Genomic DNA, 25,622 nt, shown 5'->3' with positions numbered 1-25,622 from the left:
GTCTAGGTTCAAATGTAGACGACCATATGCCTGTTTCCCCCTCATAATACTGGATTCTTTGATATGCTAAGTGACCACTAGCAGTCAGGAAAACCATCTCATATCCAGGTCATATCCAACACATATCAATAATAACTCATATATTCATTATCATACCTCCTTGTGTGCATACCTAGAACGGGGAAAGCGCAGCCTACAAAAAGAGTACAAACATGACAGCGCAACGTAAACGGTTTGGAAGGAATTGTGAAGTCTATGATGGTCAGTCATATGTAGCAAGTGTGACATATCTATGGACTTCACAATTTACAAGAAATTCATAAGCGCATAGATTATTACTGTGGCGAGCACAGGAGGGACGATAAAATGAAAATAAGTTATTTGGACTGATATGTTTCCACCACACAAGGGGGAGGTCACTTATGGTACCCCTTCCCCTCCGCTTATACCACCTCTGGGCCGGCTTGGAAACTCGAGATGAACTGGGAAAGAGTATAAAGTTAGTGAAAGAAGATTGGTCAGTGTGCTTACTAGGGGCCAAGATCTAATTTTGAGTAAGTCGCCATCTTTCCTTGCCGGAGCCCTACGGACAGAAAAACTGTTACTTGACCATTCAGTGAGTAGTTAGGTTTTCTGTAATTTTCTCCTTTTTATTTTTATCTGTTCGTGTAAATCTGTTTATCATCTTTTTTGTATGCACTGTGATTTTTTTATTCATAATAAATATTCCTTTATTAAGTTCTGCCTTTGTCTGGTAAAGACTTGCGTTACCTGAAGAGACTGTTTTATTGGTAATTTTAAATCACATAATTTTTGGGTTAAAATATACTGTGTGGGTTTTTATAGTCTGATTCACTTGGGGTACCAAGACACCCCAATTCTAAATTGTCTTGGTGGTGGCAGCGTTATTTTGATATTTGTTATATCATTCTAGTTAATTGCGGGTGGTATTAAGGGTGGATATTTGTATTTTTATCACTATTTCCGGTCTAGTGCAGACAGATAGTGAATTTTAACCCTTTTACCACCAGAACCAAGTCACGCGCATGCTTGGAGTAGAGTGCGTTCGTGACAGGTAGTGGACGCATGGAATAGCCTTCCAGCAGAAGTGGTAGATGTTAATACAGTAAGGTCATTTAAACAAGCATGGGATAGGCATAAGGCCAAGCTAGATATAGGATAAGGGCAAGTACTAAAGGAAAGTACTCGGAGGTTGGGCAGACTGGATTGGCCTACTGGTTCTTATCTGCCGTCACTTTCTATGTTTCCAAATCATTAGGTGGTGAAGAAATGTATGATGAAAAACACTCAAGATATCTGTGTAAAATTCCTACCTCTCCGAGTTGTTGGACAAGGGGTGGAGCTGCACAGCCTGTAACGCATTGACGCCAGGAAGTCGTCCTTGTTTTTACTGTGACGCCCCTCGCCCACTGCCTAATCCACCTACCACATTATGTCTGGTACAGGCACCGGCACCATCTTGTGACGTGCCTCACCAACCGCCTACCACGCTATATCCGGTACAGAGGCCGGCGCCATCTTTATTAACTGACAACGCCCTAGATCCAGGCCTACCTTACCTCTTCCTCCGTATACCTGTGTCATTGTACCCAGTAGTTAATCTGGACGGTACATTTGTGTTACCTGCCCCAACTGCTGCACCCAAACATACGGTTCCAACTATGATGATGGGAGATAGTGGCGAAACGGGAGAACAGGACGCAGCTACTAGCTCCGACATGGCCCTGACCCAATACCATGCTGACAAAGGTATCCTACTCCGGGGAGGAAAAACACTGGAAAGCCCTAAAACTGCTATTCCCACCCACTCCTCCGGTTAAAGCTACTTCCAAGACCCATAACACCAAAACCCATAAAACTAGACGCAGGAATCCCCCAGTCCTTACCACAGTGGAGGTGGACAAGTGTAGTAATCACTCAGGCGACACGAATTCCGATGAGGAGGACTCCGAGAGCGTATACCCGTCTGAGTCCGGTCAGCCCGCTTCCTCTCCAGACCCTCATTATTCAAGGCAATCTAGCCCCGAACAACCTTCAAGTACGTCTGCCTCTCAACCGCACCTATCCATGGGAAGTACTAATCCCAATAACCCTTTTTCTCCACAATTTGCTGAAATTATGTCTGCAGCTATAGTACAGGCCACCTGGCTAGCCGCCACTGAAAATTCTTCACCCCGAGATGGCCTTTCCTCTACGGAGCCACGCTCCAAATACGTAGCATTCAACCCGCCACAATTATACACTATTGTTAAAAATCTCCCTGAGCCCGATACATACTCAATGCCATTCTATAGGAAAATCTCACAAGCCTGGACAACCTATGGATGTACTTGGTCTGATCTTGTTAGTATTGTCCAAGCCAAAACCGGAGATTATTCAGGCCTTATTCTAGATCATATACGGGACCCATCTTTTCCACCCTGTGATTCCCGATCTACTGAGTCTGGTCAGCTGTTTATCAAACAACTAGAGATTTGGGCCAAAGACAGACTATCCGAGCAAACAGTATCCTTACAAGATATAACACAAGAGAACGGGGAGTCAGTGGAAAAATTTGCCCACAGAGTCAAGCAACATTTTCGTGATCTAGGCTTCTCTTTCCAAGAAATAGCACACATTCGTATGTTAGGTCGTGCCTTTGTAGACGGCCTATGCCCTGATCTTAAAGTACTCACCACCTGTCAACCCGAATGGAAATTGATGGACCTTGAAGTTCTTATACAGGTTGCCAAAGGACTAGAATTGGGAAATCGTAAACAAAAGTCCGCCATTGTGGCAGTGATGACCGGGGCTGATGTCACTAACGACTCCGCTGACGGACAGCGGCAGCCTCGTAAATGTTATGGATGTGGAAAAGTCGGACACATAAAAAGGGTGTGTCGTAGTCGCCATCAGTGGGCCGCTAACCAAGCACAGAACAAGAACCAAAGCACCCCTCCTCCTCCACCTCCTCAGCAATAGGAAATAGGCAAGCAAGTCGAGGAGGGGGACTCCATTTGCATGGCCGTCTCCACCCCTCCTTCCGGCCCTTCCCCTAAGATCACTCTCGATGTAGCCGGAAAACCTTGCTTATTTCTTGTTGACACTGGCGCTGCCCGTAGCGTACTTTGTGAGACGGATGCACAACCATCTTGGCTATCTGATATACAACTCCCCTGCAGCGGGTTGGAAGGCGTAGTTCAACACAATCCACTTACCCGCCCACTGCCTGTCACTAGCTCTTCTATACATTTGCCTTCGTCTACTCTGGCTCAATTTGTCGTCAGCCCTACTTGCCCGTTCAATCTCCTAGGAGCGGATTTTCTCAGCAAAATCCAAGCTAATATTACCTTCACAGACAATGGAACGGTCACGCTCAATACTGCCCTTGCTCCTGAAGAAACCTGTATGCTTATGGCAGTAATACATGACCCACCTCAAGATGATCCTCCCGACTCTCTGAACAGATTGCTTGACAATCTTCCATCTACCTTGTGGGCCACCGGACCTATGGACATTGGATGACTCGACGTCCAACCAGTACAAGTTGTGCTTAAGGATCCTAACGTCCTCCCTTACAAGGCCCAATATCCTTTATCCGTGGCCCAACAAGATGCGATATCTACTCAAGTAGCAGCATTACTGGAATCAGGTGCAATTGTACCAACCACTTCTCCTTGCAACACTCCGCTGTATCCAGTAAAAAAGAAACAGATTAAAGGCCAACCTCCAGTGTACAGGATGGTACAAGATCTACGCGCCATCAACGAAGCTACGGTTCTTGACACCCCTATTGTACCAAATCCACACACCCTTCTGTCCAGTATTCCGCCCACGGCCTCCTGATTCACTGTGATTGACCTGGCAAATGCCTTTTCCATCCCACTGCATCCTTTGTGTCAATATCTTTTTGCATTCACACACGCTGGTCGACAATATACCTGGACTGTAATGCCTCAAGGAGCTCAAAAACAGCCTATCCAGTTTCAGCAAAGCTATGTCCTCCGTGCTTTCCTCATGGCAAGACGCTCACCCGGAAGTTGAACTCCTGCAGTACGTGGACGATCTGCTCCTCTGTACTCCAGACCCATCCACGTGTCAAGAAACCACCCTTGATTTTCTCTATTTCTTAGCCTCTGCTGGCTGTAAAGTCTCCAAAGCCAAACTACAGTTAAAAGGCTATCCAAGAATTGACCCCACCGGAAACTCCACATCAGTCGCAAACTTTTCTGGGTCTTATCTCATACTGTCGCCCATGGATTCCTGATGCTTCGGTTCTAATGCAACCTCTATATGACTGTATTCCTCGAGAACTTCCAGCTATTTTTTGTCTCACTAAGGAAGCACTAGACTCCTATACCTTCCAACAAACGATTGCCTTATCTCCAGCTTTGGGAATACCGAACTATTCCCTTCCTTTCTGTCTTTATGTTATGGAACGGCAGGGACATGCCACAGGAGTCCTCACCCAGATGCATGGCGGCCGACATCGTCCTCTATGATTCTACTCTAAACGTCTAGATCCTGTTGCTCGTGCTGCACCCTCTTGTGTAAGAGCTATTCATGCTGCCAGTTGTCTTCTAGACGTCACTTCGGATATTGTTCTTGGACACCCCTTGACGATTCTAGCTCCACATGATATCTCAGCTATTTTGCAACAGACCCAACCTAGACATCTTACTGCTCAACGTCATCTTCGACTTCAAGGGAGCCTTCTTCTGCCTGACAATGTCACCATTCAACGATGCAATGTCCTTAATCCTGCTGCCCTCCTTCGGTTTCCAAGGGGGGGAGTATACTGATATTCCACCTACGGATTTTATTGATCTATCCAGAGAAGAGGATCTTCAAGAACAACTGTTGTGGCACACACAGTCATCAAATATCGATTTTCCAGAAGTGTCAGCAGAAGACGACCCGCATGATTGTCTGGCCATGATGCAAGCGGAAGTCGGTTCGCCTCCGAATACACAAGATACCCCACTCTCGAATCCTGAATGGACCCTATTTGTGGACGGCTCCAGATATGCTGATGACAAGGGTCGCTTTCACAAGGGAATGGCGGTCACGACTGACACCACGATATTATGTGCTAAAGCTTTACGACCGGATCAGTCGGCGCAGGAGGCTGAATTGGCTGCCCTCACTGAGGCCTGAATTATGGCTAAAGACTCGACCGCAAATATTTACACGGATTCCAGATACGCTTTCGGAGTTGTACATGATTTTGGAGTCATCTGGAAAGCGCAAGACTATATCACCGCTGCAGGAACTCCAATCAAGAATGGAAAAGCAGTTGAAGCTCTGATGACTGCGGCCCTACTCCCGAAATAAGTTGCAGTGATCAAAATCAAGGCACATTTAAGGGCTGATACTATGGAAGCCAGAGGAAATGTCCTAGCAGACTGTGCAGCCAAGCAAGCAGTCCTTAACGAAGATCTGGTCCCTCTAATGACGGTGACCAAGGAAGCACTGATGGAATTAAACTAGGATATCCTAATTCAGTTACAACAACAAGCTTCGGCCAAAGAACATGACCAAGGGATACAAGAAGGAGCATCTAAAGATGAACGGGGAGCCTGGGACAGAGGCCAATATTTTTGTCTACCCCGGACACTATATCCTTTAGTCACATCGTTAGCTCACGGACCTACACACCAGTCTAAAAATATTATGAAAGAAATCGACAAAATCTGGATCGCACCAGGAATCACTTCGATACTGGCACGAACCACCGGATCCTGTTTAATCTGTGCCCAGTGCAATACCGGAAGGGCGGAACCAACTCCGTCTAAATGTTTACCGAAAGCTCAATATCCTTCCCAACGGATTCAAATTGACCATATTCAAATGCCAATGATTCAGACGTTTCAATATGTACTAGTAGTGGTAGACGTGTTTTCTGGATGGCCAGAAGCCTACCCAATACGAAATCAAACTGCACCCACTACCGCAAAGAAACTTATCCAAGAACTAATTTGCCGCTTCGGGGTCCCTGAGGTCATAGAAAGTGACCAAGGACCTGCATTTACTGCAAATATCACTCAAGAAGTATGGAAGGCTATAGGTTCACATCTCGCCTTCCACACTCCCTACAGACCCCAGAGTAGTGGGAAAGTGGAGAGACTAAACGGCGTACTCAAATCAAAAATGCTGAAAATGACTCGAGAGACTGGTCTAAATTGGGTACAATGTCTACCCATCGTGCTTTGCTATTAGACACACGCCAAAAGCGTCACATAAGCTCACTCCACATGAAATACTTTTCGGAAGTAGTCCCAGGGGCTGGGACAGTACTTCCCACAACAGTTGCAAATGAACTATGAAACAATGGCAAAATATGTTATTGCTTTGGCTACTCAGTTGTCCAATATACATGCCCAAGTTTTCTCTTCTATTCCAGATCCCAACACCCTCGAAGGTACTTATTCCCTATTGCCTGGGGAGTGGGTGGTCGTGAAGAAACATGTCTGATCCACCTTGGAACCGCGATTCGAGGGCCCCTATCAAGTGCTGCTAACAACTCCTACCTCAGTAAAAGTTGAAGGAAAGCCCACGTGGATACACGCGTCGCACTGCAAGAGAGTCAAAGGATACGATCCTCCAACAATTGACTCCTAAAATGCATATCCTTTGCAAGGGGGTGGGCATCCCATTGCTATTGATTACATTGCAGTACAAGTGGGGAAAAATGATTATAGAAAAAGGGCACACTGGTTCTAAAGCTCAAGCTAACAGTCACAAGGGGGGGCGAGTAGCCATTACAAGAGACACTCGACAAGCTGGTCCCCCTACCTGGTATAATTCCAGTAGCACTTTAGTAGCCACATTCTCGTTTCAACATTGCCATATTATAGGCTGTGTGTCTAAACGTTACACCAGATATTTACTGGAAAAGAAACCCAGGATGGGGTCAGTACCTATAATTACGACCCCGGGTACTGTAACCCTGAATATGGAGACCACAAATGTATTGGGTGTATATGCTATGTCGGAGGGCAATGGGGGAACGACTGCGGATATTGGGGCTCAGTTATAACCAACTCAGGTACTGAATGGGGATATAAACCCCCGGAGGCCTTAGCCCTTCAGGATCAGTATGGTAAATCCCTACTTACACGAATGTCCCTTTTGTCCACCGGAACAGGTAGCAATCAACAGTATACTCTTACTATAGAAAATCCACGGCCAACCGATGCCTGAAAATATATTTTCGGAGTTTATAAAACGGGCCAGCAGACCAACAAAGCCAGGGCCCCATTCTATCTTAAAGATATGTATAACAATTCAGAATGGAAAGAGCCTCAAAACCAGTGGTTCCACCAAATCCTCTGGCCCATCCATCCGACGCATGGTAGCTATTGCAAACCCCACTTATGATGATACCGTGGCCATAGAAACTGGATATAACGATCATAATCTATGGCTTGAATGGATGAGGTATTCTGCCATCAAGCACAATAAATCCAATTGCTACTTGTGCGGCAGGGCCCGTCCACATCATACAATTACCATATCAGTCGCTGTTATGTCTATTGAGTCTTTACACCAATACCAGTAGCAAATTTACCGAATGTGAAAAATGGAAATTTAAATATCCCCTATTAATAAAGACTCCTAAGTTTAGTGAAGGGATCACTATATATCCCGTTAATTACACTTGTATCTCAAACACCAGGGGAACCGGTAAATTTTTTGGTAATTTCTCGGACGGCAGCTGTACCGAATACAGTAATCTGACCGGCTCCCACACGCAAAATCAAGTATATTCCCAGGGAGATATCTATTGGCTATGTGGGGATATAAAATTGCGTACCAGGTTAGAAGGTAGTTGGACTGGCGAAGCTTCGACCCCCATGTATATATAGATGCGATAGGAGTCCCTAGGGGGGTCCCGGATGAGTACAAAGCCCGAAATCAAGTGGCCGCCGGTTTCGAATCTATTTGGCCAATTATTACTGTAAATAAAAATGTTAACTGGATTAACTATATCTATTATAATCAGCAGAGATTTGTAAACTATACCAGAGATGCGCTCCAAGGACTTTCGGATCAATTAGAAGCCGCAACGCAGATGACTTTTCAGAATCGTATGTCCTTAGATATGATTCTAGCAGAAAAAGGCGGAGTCTGCCAAATAATTGGAGAAACTTGTTGAACTTTTATTCCAGATAATACCGGCCCCGACGGAAGTGACCATGGCTATTAAAAAGTTACATTCTCTAGGAGACTAATTAAAGCGCAACTCTGGAATCGATCATCCATGGGCCGAATGGTTTGGATGGCTCAAACGATGGAAACAAGCCCTGGTCCAACTGGGAATAATTTTACTGATTATTGTTGCTTTTATGTGTAGTTCCTTGCCTTTGACGTCTATGCGACAAAATGGTTGCTGTAGGCGAGACTACCCCATTAATGCTTATGTACGATGATGGTGCACCAAGCCTTGTACCTTCTTATGAAACGCCGTTCAATTCGATAGTTCCCCCTAACAATAATTCCCGCCTTGTTTAGGGACATATAGATCCGAGGGACATATCCAAGACCTGAAACCAGGATTTTATCCAATAGGGATAATTTGTCGCCACTGCAGGTGAAGAGGATGCGGGACCATGTCCGGTAGGATCTGTCAGGATTAGGGATAGTCAAACCATCATATATTCAAGGGGGCACTGTTATGGAATCAGAATATATCAGCAAGAAACGCTAATTGCTCAGATGAATATATGCTGGCTTCGACCAATATAAAGGGTCACACCTCACACAGGGATGCGGGAGACACAAGTAGCATTGCTTTCAGATTGACATATATCAACTTCCTCAATTATTATACGGTTGACCTAGATGATGCTAAAATGATCTGCTATGCACCTGGCTGCCAAACAAATCTATATAACAGTTGCTTACTCTCAGCCCCATTATGTATAAATTTACACAACTTTCTGCCTATTTCCGCATAGTTTCAAGATTAACCAATTAATGCAATCTACGTAATTTAACGCCACTTTTTTCGGTACTATATAACCTATAGTATAAACATAATAAAGCAGATCCATGCACGTACATTTGTATTCTAATAATTTGGAGCAGTTCAACAATTGAAGAAAGGCTTTATTGGAAAGCATCCAAAACAATGTGAGATAACCAATGAGTTAGCCTTATACAATCCTGAAATATATTTGTAAACTGTAATTAAGAGACACCAAATCACAAAAAAATAATTTGCAATAATCATATTTATAAACCTATAAAATAAGCGTCATTCTCCAAAATAGAATTTTTATATTCAATACATACATCAAGGTCATCAATAAGTAGGTGGCAGAGAACGTTTTAACTACAGTGATTTAGTGCAGCACCGCACAATAGGTTAATTTCATATACATACCTGGGAACTTCTGGGCTCTGGCTACCCGGAGCCCGGACTGCCCGCTGACGTCGGAAATGGGAGGGGAGCGGGGCATGTCAAGAACCTGGATCGAACCCGGAGAGTTCCCAGGTATGTTCATATTATTCTAATCAGTTTCCTTGTGATATTTAGGGAAACATTTTGTACACATCACCACTGTGATGCAGCTCCTGAAAGATTTGCACAAAAAGCAGGCAGGTCTGACAGCTCTACAAAATTACACACACACACACATTAATTACAAAAGAATAGTGAAGGCCTTCTAAAGGTTGGCACAATCAGAAAGGCAACCATTTTTAACCTACATTATAATATCTATGACATTGGTGGGATTCAATACCTACTGCTCACTGTGTTTGCTCCACTTCCATTGCATTCCCATCACAATTTCTCTCCAATTACCATGTTCAGAATCCTCTTGTTCCTCCTTTCTCTTTGCTCTATTGTTTGTAAAACCATCATCTCTCTCCAGCCACCAGCAACTCCACACTATGTCTGTATTGCACCATCATTACTCTCTTCTCCCCTTCTTTCATCCCAAGCACTTATCAACTTCACCTCCTCCCTTTCCCCCACCTCCCCTCACCCCCAGAAATCTCTCCACTCACACAAGTCCTATTCCCACCTCCTCTCACGCTCTCTTCTACTTCTTCTAGCTGCTGGGGATACCTCCCCAAACCCTGGGCCTGCTTTGGTGCTCTCTTCCTCATCCTCTCCCAGTCAACATTCCAGAAACCTCAATAATCTTGTCCACATACCCTGCTGCTCTTCCTACCCCCCCATTTACCTTTGCACTCTGGAATGCACGTTCTGTCTGTAACAAGCTAACAGCCCTACATGACCACTTTGTCTCTAGTTCCTTATACCTTCTCGCTCTAACAAAAGAGGTTAGCCAGGTTTCAAACACTGCTTCTCCTGCTGCTCTCTCCTATGGTGGCCTACACCTCACTCACACTCCCAGACCTGATGACAAGAAGGGTGGAGGGGTAGGCTTCCTACTCTCCCCTACTTGTACTTTTCAACCTATTCCCTCTGCCCCATCACTCTTTCTCCTCATTTGAAGTCCATGCTATCAGACTATTTCATCCCATCTCCATACGCATAGCTGTTATATACTGCCCCCCCCCCGGCCCGGCTAACCTCTTTTTTGATCACTTCTCCTCATGGTTTCCTCTACTCTGAAGTTCCTTCTGTTGTCCTTGTGGATTTCAACACCCCACTGAGTCCCACGGCTTCAAAATTGCTTTCTATTACCACCTCTTTTGATCTCCAACAACATATTAACTCCACTACTCATGATGATGGTAACAACCTGGACCTTATTTTTTCTAGCATGTGCTCGCTCACTAACCTTTCTAATTCCCCCCTTCCCCCTCTCTGACCACCACTTCCTTTCCTGCTCTCTAATCTTGCCTCATCGTTGCTCCCTTGCACCCCAACCCCGCCTAACCAGAGACCTTAGCTCTATTAACCTTCAGAACTTCTCAATCAATTTACTCCCTCTACTCTCTCCAATCTCAAACATGTCCCTGTCCTAACAACCCTAGCTCTGTCTATAGCTCCACTCTCACATCTGCGCTTGAGCATGTACCACCAGTTCCTACTCGCTCCTCACGACGTTCACGTTTCCAACCCTGGCACACGACTGCAACCCGACACCTACGACGATGTTCCAGCACTGCTGAACGCAGTTGGCGAAAGAGTCATATTATGTCTGACTTTCTGCACTATAAATTAATGCTACGTTCCTACTACTCTGCTCTCAACCTTGCTAAAGAAACCTACTTCACCTCCCTCATCTCCTCCCTGTCTTACAACCCTAAACGACTAATACTTTCAATCCCCTGCTTAGACCTATCCCTACTGCCCCTTCCACTAACCTTAATGCATCTGACTTTGCCACATTCTTCAATAATACAATTTAAACTATGAGAGATGACATATCTGCACAGTAACCTCCCTGCCCTCTCCCTCCTTGACTATGCGCCCCCCTACCCACTGACCTCTTCTCCCCTCACTATATTAACTAATTTCTCTGCTGTCACTGAAGAGGACGTACATGCTCTTCTTCTTTCCTCTTGTCCAACCACATGCCCCCTTGACCCCATCCCTTCCCATCTCACCCAGTCTCTTTCATCTACCCTTGTCCTTGCTCTAACTCATATCTTCAACCTCTCCCTCACTACTGGATCTGTCCCATTGTCCTTCAAGCATGCTACCATTACTCCTATCTTGAAAAAGCCCTCCCTCGACCCGACTGATCTCTCCAATTACCGTCCCATCTCTCTGCTTCCTTTCACATCCAAGCTTCTTGAAATAATTGTTTATATACAATTAAGTTTCTAGACTCCAACTTCCTGCTTGACCCTCTTCAATCTGGTTTTCGCCCTCCACACTCTACTGATACCTCCCTTACCAAAGTTACTAATGCCTTACTCACTGCTAAATCCAAGGGCCACTACTCCATGCTAATCCTACTGGACCTTTCTGCTGCTTTTGACACCCTCTTCTCCTTCAAATGCTTCATGATCTTGGCCTCCGTGATACTGCTCTCTCATGGCTCACTTCCTACCTCTCTGATCGTACCTTCAGCGTCTCTGTCTCTGTAACACTTCCCCTCCCTCTCTGTTGGGTACCCCAAGGCTCAGTTTTAGGACCCCTTCTGTTCTCTCTTTACACTTCCTCCCTTGACAAACTGATGCTGCTGCCAGACTTATCTTCCTCTCACATCGCTTTACGAACATCTCTCACCTCTGTCAGTCTCTTCACTGGCTGCCTGTGCGCTTCAGGATTCATTTCAAAATCTTCACTCCCACTTTCAAAGCCCTTCACAGCGGTTCACCTCCCTACAGCTCCTCACTCATCTCTAAATACACTCCTAACCGGTCTCTCCACTCATCCAATGATCTCATTCTATCCTCTCCTCTGATTTCTAGCTCTCATGCCCACTTACAAGATTTCTCAAGGGCTGCCCCTATCCTCTGGAATGCTCTCCCGCAGCCTATCCGTCTTTCTCCGTGCCTTTATTCCTTAAAAAAATCCCTCAAGACCCACTTCTTTAAGGATGCTTACAACATAGCACATTAATACCCTCCCACATACACTCACCGGCCACTTTATTAGGTACACCTGTTCAATTGCTTAACACAAATAGCTAATCAGCCAATCACATTGCAGCAACTCAATGCATTTAGGCATGTAGACGTGGTCAAGACAACTTGCTGAAGTTAAAACCGAGCATCAGAATGGGGAAGAAAAAGGATTTAAGTGACTTTGAACGTGGCATGGTTATTGGTGCCAAACGGGCTGGTCTGAGTATTTCAGAAACTGCTGATCTACTGGAATTTTCATGCACAACTATCTCTAGGGTTTACAGAGAACGGTCCAAAAAATAGAAAATATCCAGTAAGCGGCAGTTGTGTGGACGAAAAAATGCCTTGTAGGTCAGAGGAGAATGGGCAGACTGGTTTGAGATGACAGAAAGGCAACAGTGACTCAAATAACCACTTGTTACAACCAAGGTATGCAGAACACCATCTCTGAACGCACAACACGTCAAACCTTAAAGCAGATGTGCTAACGCAGTAGAAGACCAAACCTGGTGCCACTCCTGTCAAGAACAGGAAACTGAGGCTACAATTCACACAGGCTCATCGAAATTGTACAATGGAAGACAGGAAGAACGTTGCCTGGTCTAATGAGTCTACATACACACATATGCATATACACATACATACACACACACTGGAAATAAAAAGTCTACACACTGTTAAAACGCGAGGTTCTTGTGATGTTAAAGAATGAGACAGATAAACCATGTCAGATATACAGCTCCTGGTATATGTTACTGTCAAACACCCCTGCATGTGTTCAGTAACATCTCCTGAGTGCAGAGATACCACCCATACATAGGTTTGTCTGGTTGGTTAGGGTCTTAAAGGCCACATTTGGAAGTGGTGGATTTTTTGGGGAGGAATTTTGACATCTGGTCAGCGTGTGCCCATGTCCATATCTGTGACATCTCCTGATACCACCCATGCATAGGTTTGCTGTGTTTATTTGGGGGAGAAAAGGCCACATTTGGAACATGAGTAATTCAGTTTTTCAAATTGGAATTTTGACATCCTGTCATACTGCCCCATGCCCTATTTGGACATCTTTACCATTGCCCAATTAAATCTCATAAAACCATATATTTTTGAAAACCCAATGGGTATTGCTAATGCTGGTATTTTAACTCTTTCCATGTTATTTTTAGTAATAATACAGCACCAATTTTGGGACTTGTAAAAAAATAGTTTTATATATAGCATGTTTTGGACAACACGATTACGCTTAGAAAGCAATTGCTGATCATTTCCTAAGCTCTGTTTTATCCAACTGCCGCCGCCATTTTCATTATTCAGTTCAGTTGAAGTCATTTTTTTTTTTACTCCTTCGCCGTCAGGAGATAAAAGGTCCATACGAGCGACTCTATTGGTCACTCGTACAGATCTTTAGCTACTGTAGCAGGTGGTCTCCCCAGGTGGAGTTTCGCTGTCAGGAGTTACATGTCTATACGAGCAACTCTATTGGTCGCCGGCAGGGAACTCCTCGCGGACTACCAGTAAAGTCGCTCGCATGGACCTTTATCTCCTGGAACCTCCCCAGGCCGAGTTTCGGTGCCAGGATTTTAAAAGTCTGTACGAGCGACTCTATTGGTCACCGGCAGGGGGCTTGTCTGACCTCAACCAATGAAGAGCAGCTGCAACTTCTCTAGCGTACTTAGATATATTTATATACCTAAAAGGATTTAACAAAGGAGGGTAAATGTTAGGTGGTAGATAAATAGAACAACCTCCTAGTAAGGTGGTAGAGGTTAATACAATAAGGAAATTTAAACATGCATGGTATAGGCATATCTAACAAATTACCAGGGGCCAATTAATGTGAGACAGGAGGAAAAATAGCCATGGGTAAGTTCTTATTGTCCATTAAAGTCTAGGTGTCTATTCTTTCTGCCTTTTATGTATCTGTAAGACAGTTTGCCTTTTTTGTTTATATATGGAATTTAAATTATTCAATGCAGAAACAGAACACCCTTTAATCAACCACAAATCTATATATTAAGTTTTAACTCCAGAATAAAGGCAGGGACATGAAACTCAGTTTTACTTTGGCAGCGTACATTAAAAAAGGAATGAATACAGCTGAACTAAGTGGAGCAATTCAGATAGATGCTCTGCTTACTGAACACCAAGGGAGACGTTATACTGGCAAAAGGCAACAGAGTATAACCTGTCTGTTCAATCATTACATTGCAGCTTGCATTGTTACAAATTCTTGAGAACCTTGCTCACGATTTCTTATCAAAAAAGCACACAGCTGAAACCATGCAAATTCATAGCTTGTGTTGAGTGATACCATATCCTACTTATGGGTTAGTGCACAAAACGATCACAGTGTACACCTTAGCAAACACAGCTGAGAGCAAATAATTTACTTCCCAACTTTGCTTGCCACATTCAAAATGAAAATATAAAATGGTCTTAACCTTTTTATTTCATGCGGTAGTGGGAAGTAGTTCCCCACACACATACGTGACTTAGAAGGCAGAGGTTACGGTTGCTGTTGTGTTGCATTCCTATTTCCTCAATTACAATGCATCCCTTACATTTCTACATGTAGTTCAATTTAGAAATGTAATTCTTAATGTATATCATTAAGATGATACTCTTCCTACAGCATGTTTACTTACAGTAATGTTATATTTGTCCATTAAATTCCAGAGTACATCCACTTGTGGTTTCTCTTGTTTTAGCCCTTTGGTATAATTAAACACATTTGTACTCCCACTTCCGATGTTGCCCTTTACAAGCAAATGTGTTGGCACAGCACCATATTATCTTGAACTGCAAACTCAAACTAATGCGTTCACTGCTGCCATTTTAGATTACACAAGTTCTGTACTTTTTCCAGTTAATAAATGTTCAGAGAAAATGAAATTAACCAGTATGAAGTTTGCAGAAGTTACATAGTTAAGCCCTTTAAAGTTGAAATTTGACTTCGTTAAACTTTTTATTTTAAAGCCACACAACAATTTTTAGGACTACAAAAAGAAACATGTTAATGTACTAGTCCTGGTTTAGAACTACCTAGTACCCGATATGTCTACGATCATTGGCACTTTTTTAGGTAGGCAACAGGAAGTGCACTACACTACTTGTAAACTGTCATTTCAAATGCAGTGAGGTTATAGTGTTAATAGCACTCACATTTCTTAAATGCGGATAACGTAGGCTATTTTACAAGGGTCCTCCTGACACTTCATGCAGCAACTAGCTTCTTCTAAATGCATTTCGCAAAAAAAAAAATAAAAGATATCCTTTGGAATTTTGCTTAGGATTTTTATCAGGATATATGCTGCTTTTTTTTCTATATTTTTGGTTTGACGGGCAGTTTTACTATTTTACTGAGATGGGTATCTGGAGCTTTTTTGCAGAATGGCAGTTGGATCAAGAAGCCATTTCCCCATACTTAAAACTTATAATCCTGAATATTATGTTTTTGCAAGTATTCATCCAGTTGCTGATTAAACGTCTGTACAGACTCTGATAAAACTACCTCTGCAGGCAGAGAATTCCACATGCTTATTGTCCTTACTGTAAAAAACCCTGTCATTTGCTTTAGACCAAATCTCCTTTCCTCCAGTCTAAATGCGTGACCACGTGTCCTATGCATAGTCCGGTTTACAAATAGATTTCCAGACAATGGTTTGCAGGGGAGGGCTGGCAGCCTAAGGCCTGGGGGGCAAGTCTAGTCAAGTGGCTGCGAGCGACAACTGAAAGCGACTGTCATGCGGCAGTCACTCCGGCGCCTAATGAAATTAAAGCGGCCGGCGTGCACGCACCGCGCCGCCCAATGGCCGTGCCTCAGCTCTTCATCCCACCCCTTTTAAGACGTGAACGAAGAGCTGAGGCACAGCCATTGGGCCTCACTGCCGCACGGGCGTACCTAGAGTATTTGGCACCTGTGGCAGATCCTGTATGTGGCACACCCCACACACACACACACACACACACACACACACACACACACACTTTAAAACTACATAGTTTCTATGGTTAGGCAAACATTGACAGGGGTACAGCATAATTGTTATTATATAGTGAGGCACAGCATAACTGTTATCATTATATACTTAGAGATTACGCTGTACCACCGTCAATGTGTGCCTATACATTGAGCCAGACACTGACAATACTGCAGTACAACCCCTATCACTATATACTAAGCCAAACATTGATGTGGTGTAGGCCTACCACTTCAGTGACTCGCTTAGTATATACCGTATTTGCACCGGCAACTCTGATCCCCGACAGCCGGGGAATGTCTGCGCGATGCACGCAGACAACCCCCGCTGCTAGCCACGCCTCCTTCCGGCTGCAGCGTGAGTCTACACGCTGCCCCAGCTACATGACAGGAGACTCAGAAGTACCGGTAAGTGGGGCGGGGGGAGTGTTAAATGGGGGGCATAAGGCATTTCTGGAGGCAGGGTGCTCTGAAATGCCTTTTAACCCCTTCGAGACAAAGGCTGATTTTACTTTTTGTACCCTTTGTGACAATGGCCTTTTTAACATTTCTGCGCTGCTTGTGTTTAGCTGTAATTTTCTTCTTTCCCGTTTACTGAACCCACACACATTAGATATTGTTTTTTTTCAGGACAAGAAGGGCTTTCTTTAGATGACATTGTTTTGATTGTATCATATTATTTACTATTAAAAAAATTATAAAATATGGTGAAAAATTTAGAAAAAAATGACTGTTTCTAACTTTTAGTTGAAAAATCTTTTACTCATCTATAAAAGGTAATGAAAAAACCTGCTAAATAGATTCTACTATTTGTCCTGAGTTTAGAAATACCCAATGTTTTTATGTTTTTTTGCTTTTTTCTACCCATTATGGGGCAATAAGTACAGGTAGCGTTTTGCTATTTCAAAGCCATTTTTTCCAAATCTGGTAATTCTTCCCCCCATGTGCCATTTCGGGTATCTTTGAACCCGGCCAATGCAATTTACCCCATCAAGTCATATATTTTTGAAAACTAGACAGCCCAGGGTATTCCAAATGCTAGTATTTTAACTCTTTCCATGCACCATATCTACCACCAGTCTTTGTCAAACTTTATGGTAGTCATTTTTTTGCATTTGTTTTGTCATACACATTTTACTTCAGGTATGAATTAAAATGTTCTAGTTTATGTCACTATCACAAAACACCCCAATATGTGTTCAGCAACATCTCCTGAGCGCAGCGATACCCCACATGAATGATTTTGCCTGGCTGTTTGGGGGCAAAAGGGCCACATTTGGGGCATGCGCATTTTTCAATGTTGAACTTTGGCATTTGGGGATCCACTGCCCATGCCCTATTTGGTACATCTTTGAGCCGAGCCATTTCAGTGTGCCCAATAAACCCATATATTTTTGAAAACTAGACACCACAGGGTATTTTAAATGCTGGTATTTTAACTCTTTGCATGCACACATTTTACCACCAGCATTTTTTCAAAGTTTGCAGTAATATTTTTGTGTGTGTATTTTTCCCACACACACCTACTTTATGTATGAATTTACAGCTCCTGGTATATGCCGCTGTCACACGACACCCCATAATGTGTTCAGCAACATCTCCTGAGTGCAGTGATACCCCACATGCATGGGTGTGTCATTTTTTGGGGGAACTAAAAGGCCACATTTGGTACGTGTGCATTTTTCTAATTGGAAATTAGATGTGTGGCCATCCTTCCCCCCGTGTTAATTGGGACGTTGTTGAACCTGGCCCATTCAATTTACCCCATCAAATCATACATTTTTTAAAAGTAGACACCCCACGGGCATTTAATATGCCAGTATTTTAACTCTTTCCATGCGAGAATTGTTTTAAGCTAATATGCTAATTTTAGGACTTGCTCACAAAAATATATTTTTTATATATATATATTTTTTTTTTATAATTTTTTTTTAAAAAAAATTTAACATTTTTTTTCAACTTGGAGGTTCCCCTGATAGTGACATCAGTGGGAAATGATTTTTACATTTTACTGTTTTTTACTATTTTTTTCTAATTATTATTAATTTTTTTATTTTTTAATTTATTTTTACTAATCACACTGTGATTAGAAAGCTGGGCTCCATTGACTTGCATGGTGAATGCAGTACCTGTATTCAACCTGCAAGTGGAGCCAAAGTTCTCTAGATGGTCTGGACCATCTAGCGAACTTTTAAAATTTGTGGTTCCTGTTACAGGACGGCGGCCATCTTCCTTGATGGCGAAGATTGCCGGCAGCTGCGGCTGTGACCGCTCTCCGGAGCGGTCACAGCCCATCAAAAGGTTAGTGTTTGGTGTCGCTGGATGCCTCCTGATCGAGGCATTCCAGCGACACCATTTAAGTTTAGGAGGCGATCGTCGATCGCCTCCTAAACGCTTTTAAAATGGGCGTCCGCCGCCATACAAAGTATGGCGGATGTTGACGCCCCGTGGAGGGGCCAGAGATGGCCCCTTCGTGCCGATCGCGGCGTTGCTGAATGCCTTGAGGTCGAGGCATTCAGCAACGCTTTTTGGGTGCAGAAAGCGATAGTAGATCGCTTTCTGCACCCGTTTAAAGACGTGCCGGTCCTGGCACGTCAATTGTCGTAAAGCACATGTTTTTCCGTGCCGTGCCAGGACCGGCAATTGTCATTAAGGGGTTAACCCACTTAATGCCACTCTGCCTCCTGAAATGCCTTAAACCTCCCTATATGCCATTCTTCCCCATAATATGCCTTTTAACCCTCTAAGTGCCAGAGTGGCATATAGGATTAAAAGGCATATCATGGGGCACAGTGGCATATAGGGTTAAAAGGCATATCATGGGGCACAGTGGCATATAGGGGGTATAAGGCATTTCAGGGGCAGATGTGCATAACTGGGGGGCAGGTTGGAAAATAGAAGGAAATAAAACCAAAATATTTTTCTCAATCATAGCTTTTATTAAAAAAATAGTTTAAATGAATTAACATTTACTGGTAAAACTTTTTTCCTATAGGGTCGTCTTATATTCAGGCTTTTTCTTTTTTTCCTAAATTACTATTAAGATTTGGGGGGTCGTCTTATAATCAGGGTCGTCTTATAATCGAGCAAATACGGTAGTAGGGAAGCACCAAAATGAAAATTTTGGACCGAAACTGAAAATTCAGCATTCACTTGGCCAAAACTGAAAAGAAAAAAAACCAAAAAACTTTAAAATACTTTATTAAAAGCAACACACCAAATTAGACAAATATATATATATATATATATATATATTATATCTATATATATATATCTCTATCTATATCTATCTAACAGCAATCACAATTCTATCATGTCCAGGTTCTAGCATGTGCTGGCTGACTTAGCATGATAGGAGTGTGATTGCCATTTGCAGTTATAATTATTTTATTAATACTGTTATTTTTCTGTCCAATTTTGGTGTGTAAATTTACTTTAAATTGCCCCCGTCCCCCGTCCCAGCCTGCCCCTGACGACGGCCGCATTCAATCCCGCTCGCAGCCGCTTAGTTTTGAATTTATATAAAATCCCGTCTGAGGCGCCGTTGTTGTAAACTAAACAGATTTAAATGTGTTACGTTTTTTTGTGTTTTTCTTTTAGAACTAGTGTTCCATTCCTTTTATGAATTGTGTAGCCCACATCTGCACTTTTTCTAGTGCTATAATATCCTTCTTTAGAATATGTGCCCAAAATTGCACAGCATATTCAAGGTGTGATCTTACCATTGATTTATAAAGAGGCAAAATTACTGTATTTGCTTGGTTATAAGATGACACCCTAAAATCTGAATATTAATTTAGGGGGGGAAAAAAAAGCCTGAATATAAGGACTACCTTATAGGAAAACAAGTTTTACTAGTAAATATAATATAGCAAACAAAAACAACGTTCTACCAAACAGGGACGAAAACTTGACAAAGGCCCTGTTTGGCCGAAACGTTGCTTTTGTTTGCTTTCTCTTAATAAAGTATCCTAAAGATTGGAAGCTGTTTGGAGTGCTGGGATTCCTTTTCTTTGTTTGTGCCCCCAGTTATGCACATCTGCCCCCAGGCTTGCCACTCTGCCTCCAGAAATGCCTTATACCCCTATATGCCACTCTGGCGTATAGGAGGTTAAAAGGCATATCACAGGACAGAGTGGCATATAGGGTGTTAAAAAGGCATTTCTGGAGGCAGAGTGTCACCGGTGCTCTGTCATAGAAGCCCCGACAGAAGCGCCAGAAGAAGCGGGGGTTGTCTGCGTCCATCAAGCGGACGTTCGCCGGCTGCCAGAGAAGAGAATTCCCCGCAGCGCTCAAACCAAAACACTCAAAATACAAGGCTGCACTACGCTTGGTACACATATAAATGAGTATGGTTTGACGTAGCCATCAGTCACTAAATCCCTGTTTATCTTATAGAAAAGTAATGACAGGTTTCTTAAGGTTATATATAAGATACTGTCTTGAATGTTATTTTCCTACATAGGGGTTAGGTGTATGATGTTTTTCTAAAAATATTATTCTGTGTTCTAAATTTGCTACTATTACAAAGCAATTTCTTTGCTCTCACTAATGGAATGCCATTCAAAAATCAGTTAAAAGGTTGAATGATTCTCATGATTAATATATTACACTCATTTCATATATGGAATAAGCTGAATTGTTCGAGAGCAAGCAAAAAAAAAGACCCAGTAGGAGATCACATTAATCCTTCCCACAAGCAGGATTGACAAGACCTACTAAAAGCATTGCTTCGTATGCATTATTGGTCTCTGTTTACAAAAGGAAAAAAATTGAACATCCTACTGTGAACAATTTTGTTAAAAGTATGTTCCACAAAAATCCAAGGACGGAAACAAATCCGTGTTCTAAGGTAACTGAATAGCTATGTTTTAAAAGGCATACATTAAAACAACCTGGTTTAGGCATAAATCATGCTGATGGCATTCAAATTATAACCTGGAACATTTTTGTGAACTTTGATTGATACAGAAGGAAACCTAAACATGATGGGATATTCTATGACAAAAGACACCCTAAGAAATCAACTACCATAAAAAAGGGATAATAAGAAATATCACTTAAGAGATGAATAATTATGCAGATCCAAAGTACACACACACTGCTTTATTTTACACCATTACACAGGCTTGTTGTACAGAAGTACAAAATGTATTTTTTTTTCTCTTTTTTGTAAGAAAAGCCCCACCTTTAAAGATAGTGTGATTAGGATTTCAATACTAGATAGCGATATGCACAGCAAGTATCTGAAAATATATTTTACCTGAAAAATTCCATAAAGGAAAATCCATATCCATGTTGTTCTGCAATCCCAGCACATACAACATTAGCTGATGCCCCAATCAAAGTTCCATTTCCTGTGAAAGAATAATTTATATATCATTAATAGATAAATTGACAATTTTTGTATAAGTGCCATTGGAGTTTCATTTAAGATTTCCATCCAATCCAATTTTTTATAATCCAATAATCACAGTTTCTGTGTCCTACTTCTAGGGGTCATATCTTTGTATATCTGGTATGGTTTGTTCTTTGTAGTCGTAAACAGAACATGTTTGATATAAACATCACTTTTGCTATTTACCCTATTTCTCTTCGGTGGGACTGAAACATCAAGTTTTCTAGGATCATGCGTTAATATAACACAGTTTGGAAAAACAGTTTCCACTTTTATTTTTTAATATATAAAGATTTGGAGGAATGTGCCCACTGGGCTAGAGAGTCCTACACTACACATAGGTCCTCAAACATTGGCAACAAAGGAAAAGTTCAGTGATCTCAATCAATAATGGTTACATTTTACAGATATTAACACACATCAAGTGTAACAGCCTATTTCGGAAAGCTGTAAAAAACAAAATAATTATGTGTGTGTGTGTGTATATGTATATATATATATATATATATATATATATATATATATATATATATATATATATACACACATACACACACACACTTCAGAGTATTCCCTTTACACACAAAATATCTTTCTTTCAGACAAAACTTGCAAAACTTGGCAGCTGCTTATCTGTATGAAATTGAAATGTGCTATACTATTTTAGACAAGAGGCATTATTATTCTTGATAAGGATGAGGAATAAGTTACTAAGTATCAGTTGTTTCAGGAGGAGGAGGGACCAGAAAGATGGAGGAAAGTAGTTTTTCTATGCAAACATCTCAATCGCAAATCACAAGACTATAGAACAAGATTTTTGGATTAGCAAATAAAATGGACACCAATAGCCAGAGTTCAGATTTCTTGTTCCTTTCAAATCATGCAAACTGAAAAACAGATGTAAACCTCATCTGCCGTATTTAATATGGTCACCCAGAATATGACAGGTCCTGAATGTTGGAGCAGTAAGTTGGTGTTTACGTTAAAAGCGTAAATGGCAAAGAAAACTTCAGCGCTCGGTGTAAGATGATTAAAGTCTTTATCCAAGCAGATGTTTTATTATATGTGTACATATATTTTATAAATGGTTTGCAGCCTAATATACTCTTCATGGTATTCAGTGCTGACTTGAAAGATTTTCCAAGTAATACATTACAATCTATCTGCAATGTCAAACCAGAAGAATTGTTTTACTTTCCATACATTATACATGAAAATGCAATCAGCTTTATAAACAATGCATGTCGTTATACAAGAAAAACTGAAAATCTTAGGAAAGCAAAATATGCCCATTTGAACTTGATTACAATCATTCCTCTGAATTCATAAATATCTTGACATTTACTTCATTGAATCAAAATTGTTTTGCATTGTTTTAGCAGTGATTAGCAGTATTAAAAAGGTTAATCTTGACATCAAACCTACAAAATCAGTTTCTTCTCCCAAAACTATCTTAAAAACAAAAGTTACACTGAAAGCAAAGACACTCATTAAATAGCTACATGGGATATGTAGTTCAGAATCTGGACTTATGCCTCATTTTACGAATTTCTTAGTTTAGGTATCTCCATAACATTACAGGTTGATCAACTCATTTCCTATATCCATTCCGGATAATAAAAGCTTAATCCGTGTGCACCACAGTACAGAACTGATTTTTGGCATAGCCAAAATATATTAAACAAAAAGACATAAAAACTAAAGGGATAATATATTTGTTTACATTAGTGTGTCAGTCACATTATAATTACAGTATTCAAAGAGTAATCCCTTCTACTGAGGCATATTTCCTGCAGAATTTTTTTTTAATATGTTTTGTTGTTAGAATTATGACTCTGTCTCCAAGAATGAATATGACAGCTGATGATGGGATGTTATGACAGAAGCCAATGCAAAATTTTACTTAAAAATAGTACAAATAACCCATTTTGAGTAATTTGGTATAACAAATTTGAATACATGTATTAATTCTATATTAAACACAAATATGCCATTTTGTACCTGTACACTATGCGATGGAATAAAAAAAACACTTGCATCTCTACATGATTTAAATATTCCAGAACACTTAATCTCATGTCCAGAGCAAAATTTACATTGCAGTTATCACACTAAGACCACTGGTTCTTCTATGTTTAAAATAAAAAAGAAAATGGAGAATGAGGAGAAAATAGGTGGGAACATTTAGCTCCTAAGTGTTGTGCTATTGAGTACCTGCAGAATTAACGTGGTTTTATTTGTACATTTTTTGGTGGTCCATGGTGATCCCAGAGTAATTTTCATGTGACGCCATGCGTAATGATCACACTCCAGATAAACTGTATGCATTACATCATTTTATTTTATATAGTTTTATCCATTAACAATAGCAATGAACTGATATACAATGAACTGATATACACACAAATATATTTTATATCTTACCTCCAAAACAAGCTCCAATTGCCAGAGCAAAGATAAGCGGCTTCACTGGAAGATCAACACCAGCATCTTGACTTAAGTTTATTAGTACTGGAATCTAAAATAAAAAAATAATTTGATTAATATTACTGAAATGAAGGGAAGCAAAAAATTAGGATGTTGGACACAGAAAAGCACATTGACACAGGAAAACGGATTTTAGCACACACATTGAAAAAATATCTTATTTTTAGTATAGGAGAGAGAGAGAGAAAGTGTTTTTAAGCGGACTGGCAGATATAACTGCACAAAAAAAAAAAGAAAACTAATGTATTTGTATGCAACACTTGATGGTGCCCCATAACATACATTTTAGAATGAAAAATAAATATTTAATATTTTTCGTTCCAAAAAAACAGAAATTAATGGAAAAAACTGTGCAAATGTTAAATAATTTCTAGTACAATATATTTTAAATTTTTATTGACATATGTATAGCTTTCAAAAATGCCGACATGTCTAATTAGCCCAACTTTTTATCAGTTAAAAAAACAACAGTCCTTGTCTAGGTACCCCAAAGAATAAATGTATTCAAAGTAATGTTTTGATGAAATGTATAAATATATATAAAATATTATATATTAAGAGTAAAATAAATATACTTTGAGATCCTTGCAATTAACTTTCAAACTGATGACTAAATAAAAAAAATGGTAAACTTAAAATACAACACGAACAACCTTTATCCATTTAGAAAATAAGCCAGATTGTGTTGGGCAGTTTGATACCCCCTGGCTAAATATTTCCAGCATCTAATTTAAGTTGCCAGTTTTATTTTTTTTTTTCCTGTCCTGCCTATTTCTGTAGTGTGGATGGGAGTTTTGATAAGTAAAACATTGGTCTACAGAAAAAATGCCAAGGACAGAAGATAATGAACTGTATATTTACGATGATTCATTATCCAAGCTTCAACAACATTGCACAGATATTTATATTTTATTTTACCCAAATAAGAAATACAGTAAGTTGAAATGTTACAGGCAAGCCATTTTTACAACCCAGTTGACTTCATCTCAACTATTCAGAACACAAAAGTATATGCAAGGACACAATTTAAGCTAAGTACACTACACATTTCGTTATCAGTAATATCTACAAATCAGTAAGTTCATATTTTCCTGCACATAGTATATATGATTGTAGTTCAAAACTGCATTGTCGTAAATACAGCTTTGCAGTACATACGGAGGATGGGCTAATTAAGGATAAACTATTAACACAGGTGCTTAGGAGTGTTGTGTAATTCACAATTAAAAAAAAAAAAACTTTTCTGCCTCATTAATC

At 41.0% G+C, this 25,622-nt stretch overlaps 1 protein-coding gene across 1 annotated transcript in view; it reads right to left on the bottom strand.

Annotated features, from left to right (window-relative positions):
- The window catches only part of LOC149289181 (P protein-like), an 89,781-nt gene that overhangs the window by 10,384 nt on the left and 53,775 nt on the right, over window positions 1-25,622 (bottom strand). Inside the window, exons 19-20 of the mRNA XM_089490851.1 lie at window positions 24,303-24,396; window positions 21,744-21,837 (exon numbers count right to left, since the gene is read on the bottom strand). Of these exons, the coding sequence (XP_089346977.1) occupies window positions 21,744-21,837; window positions 24,303-24,396 (188 nt within the window). The remainder of the gene's footprint in view (window positions 1-21,743; window positions 21,838-24,302; window positions 24,397-25,622) is intronic.

This window comes from Sceloporus occidentalis, unplaced genomic scaffold (assembly GCF_023333645.1).
Source record: "Sceloporus occidentalis isolate IW3139 unplaced genomic scaffold, rSceOcc1.0.p SCAF_47, whole genome shotgun sequence".
Classification (NCBI taxonomy): domain Eukaryota; kingdom Metazoa; phylum Chordata; class Lepidosauria; order Squamata; family Phrynosomatidae; genus Sceloporus; species Sceloporus occidentalis.
Note: the sequence above shows the minus strand (reverse complement) of the source record. Positions and strands in the feature narration are given on the sequence as shown.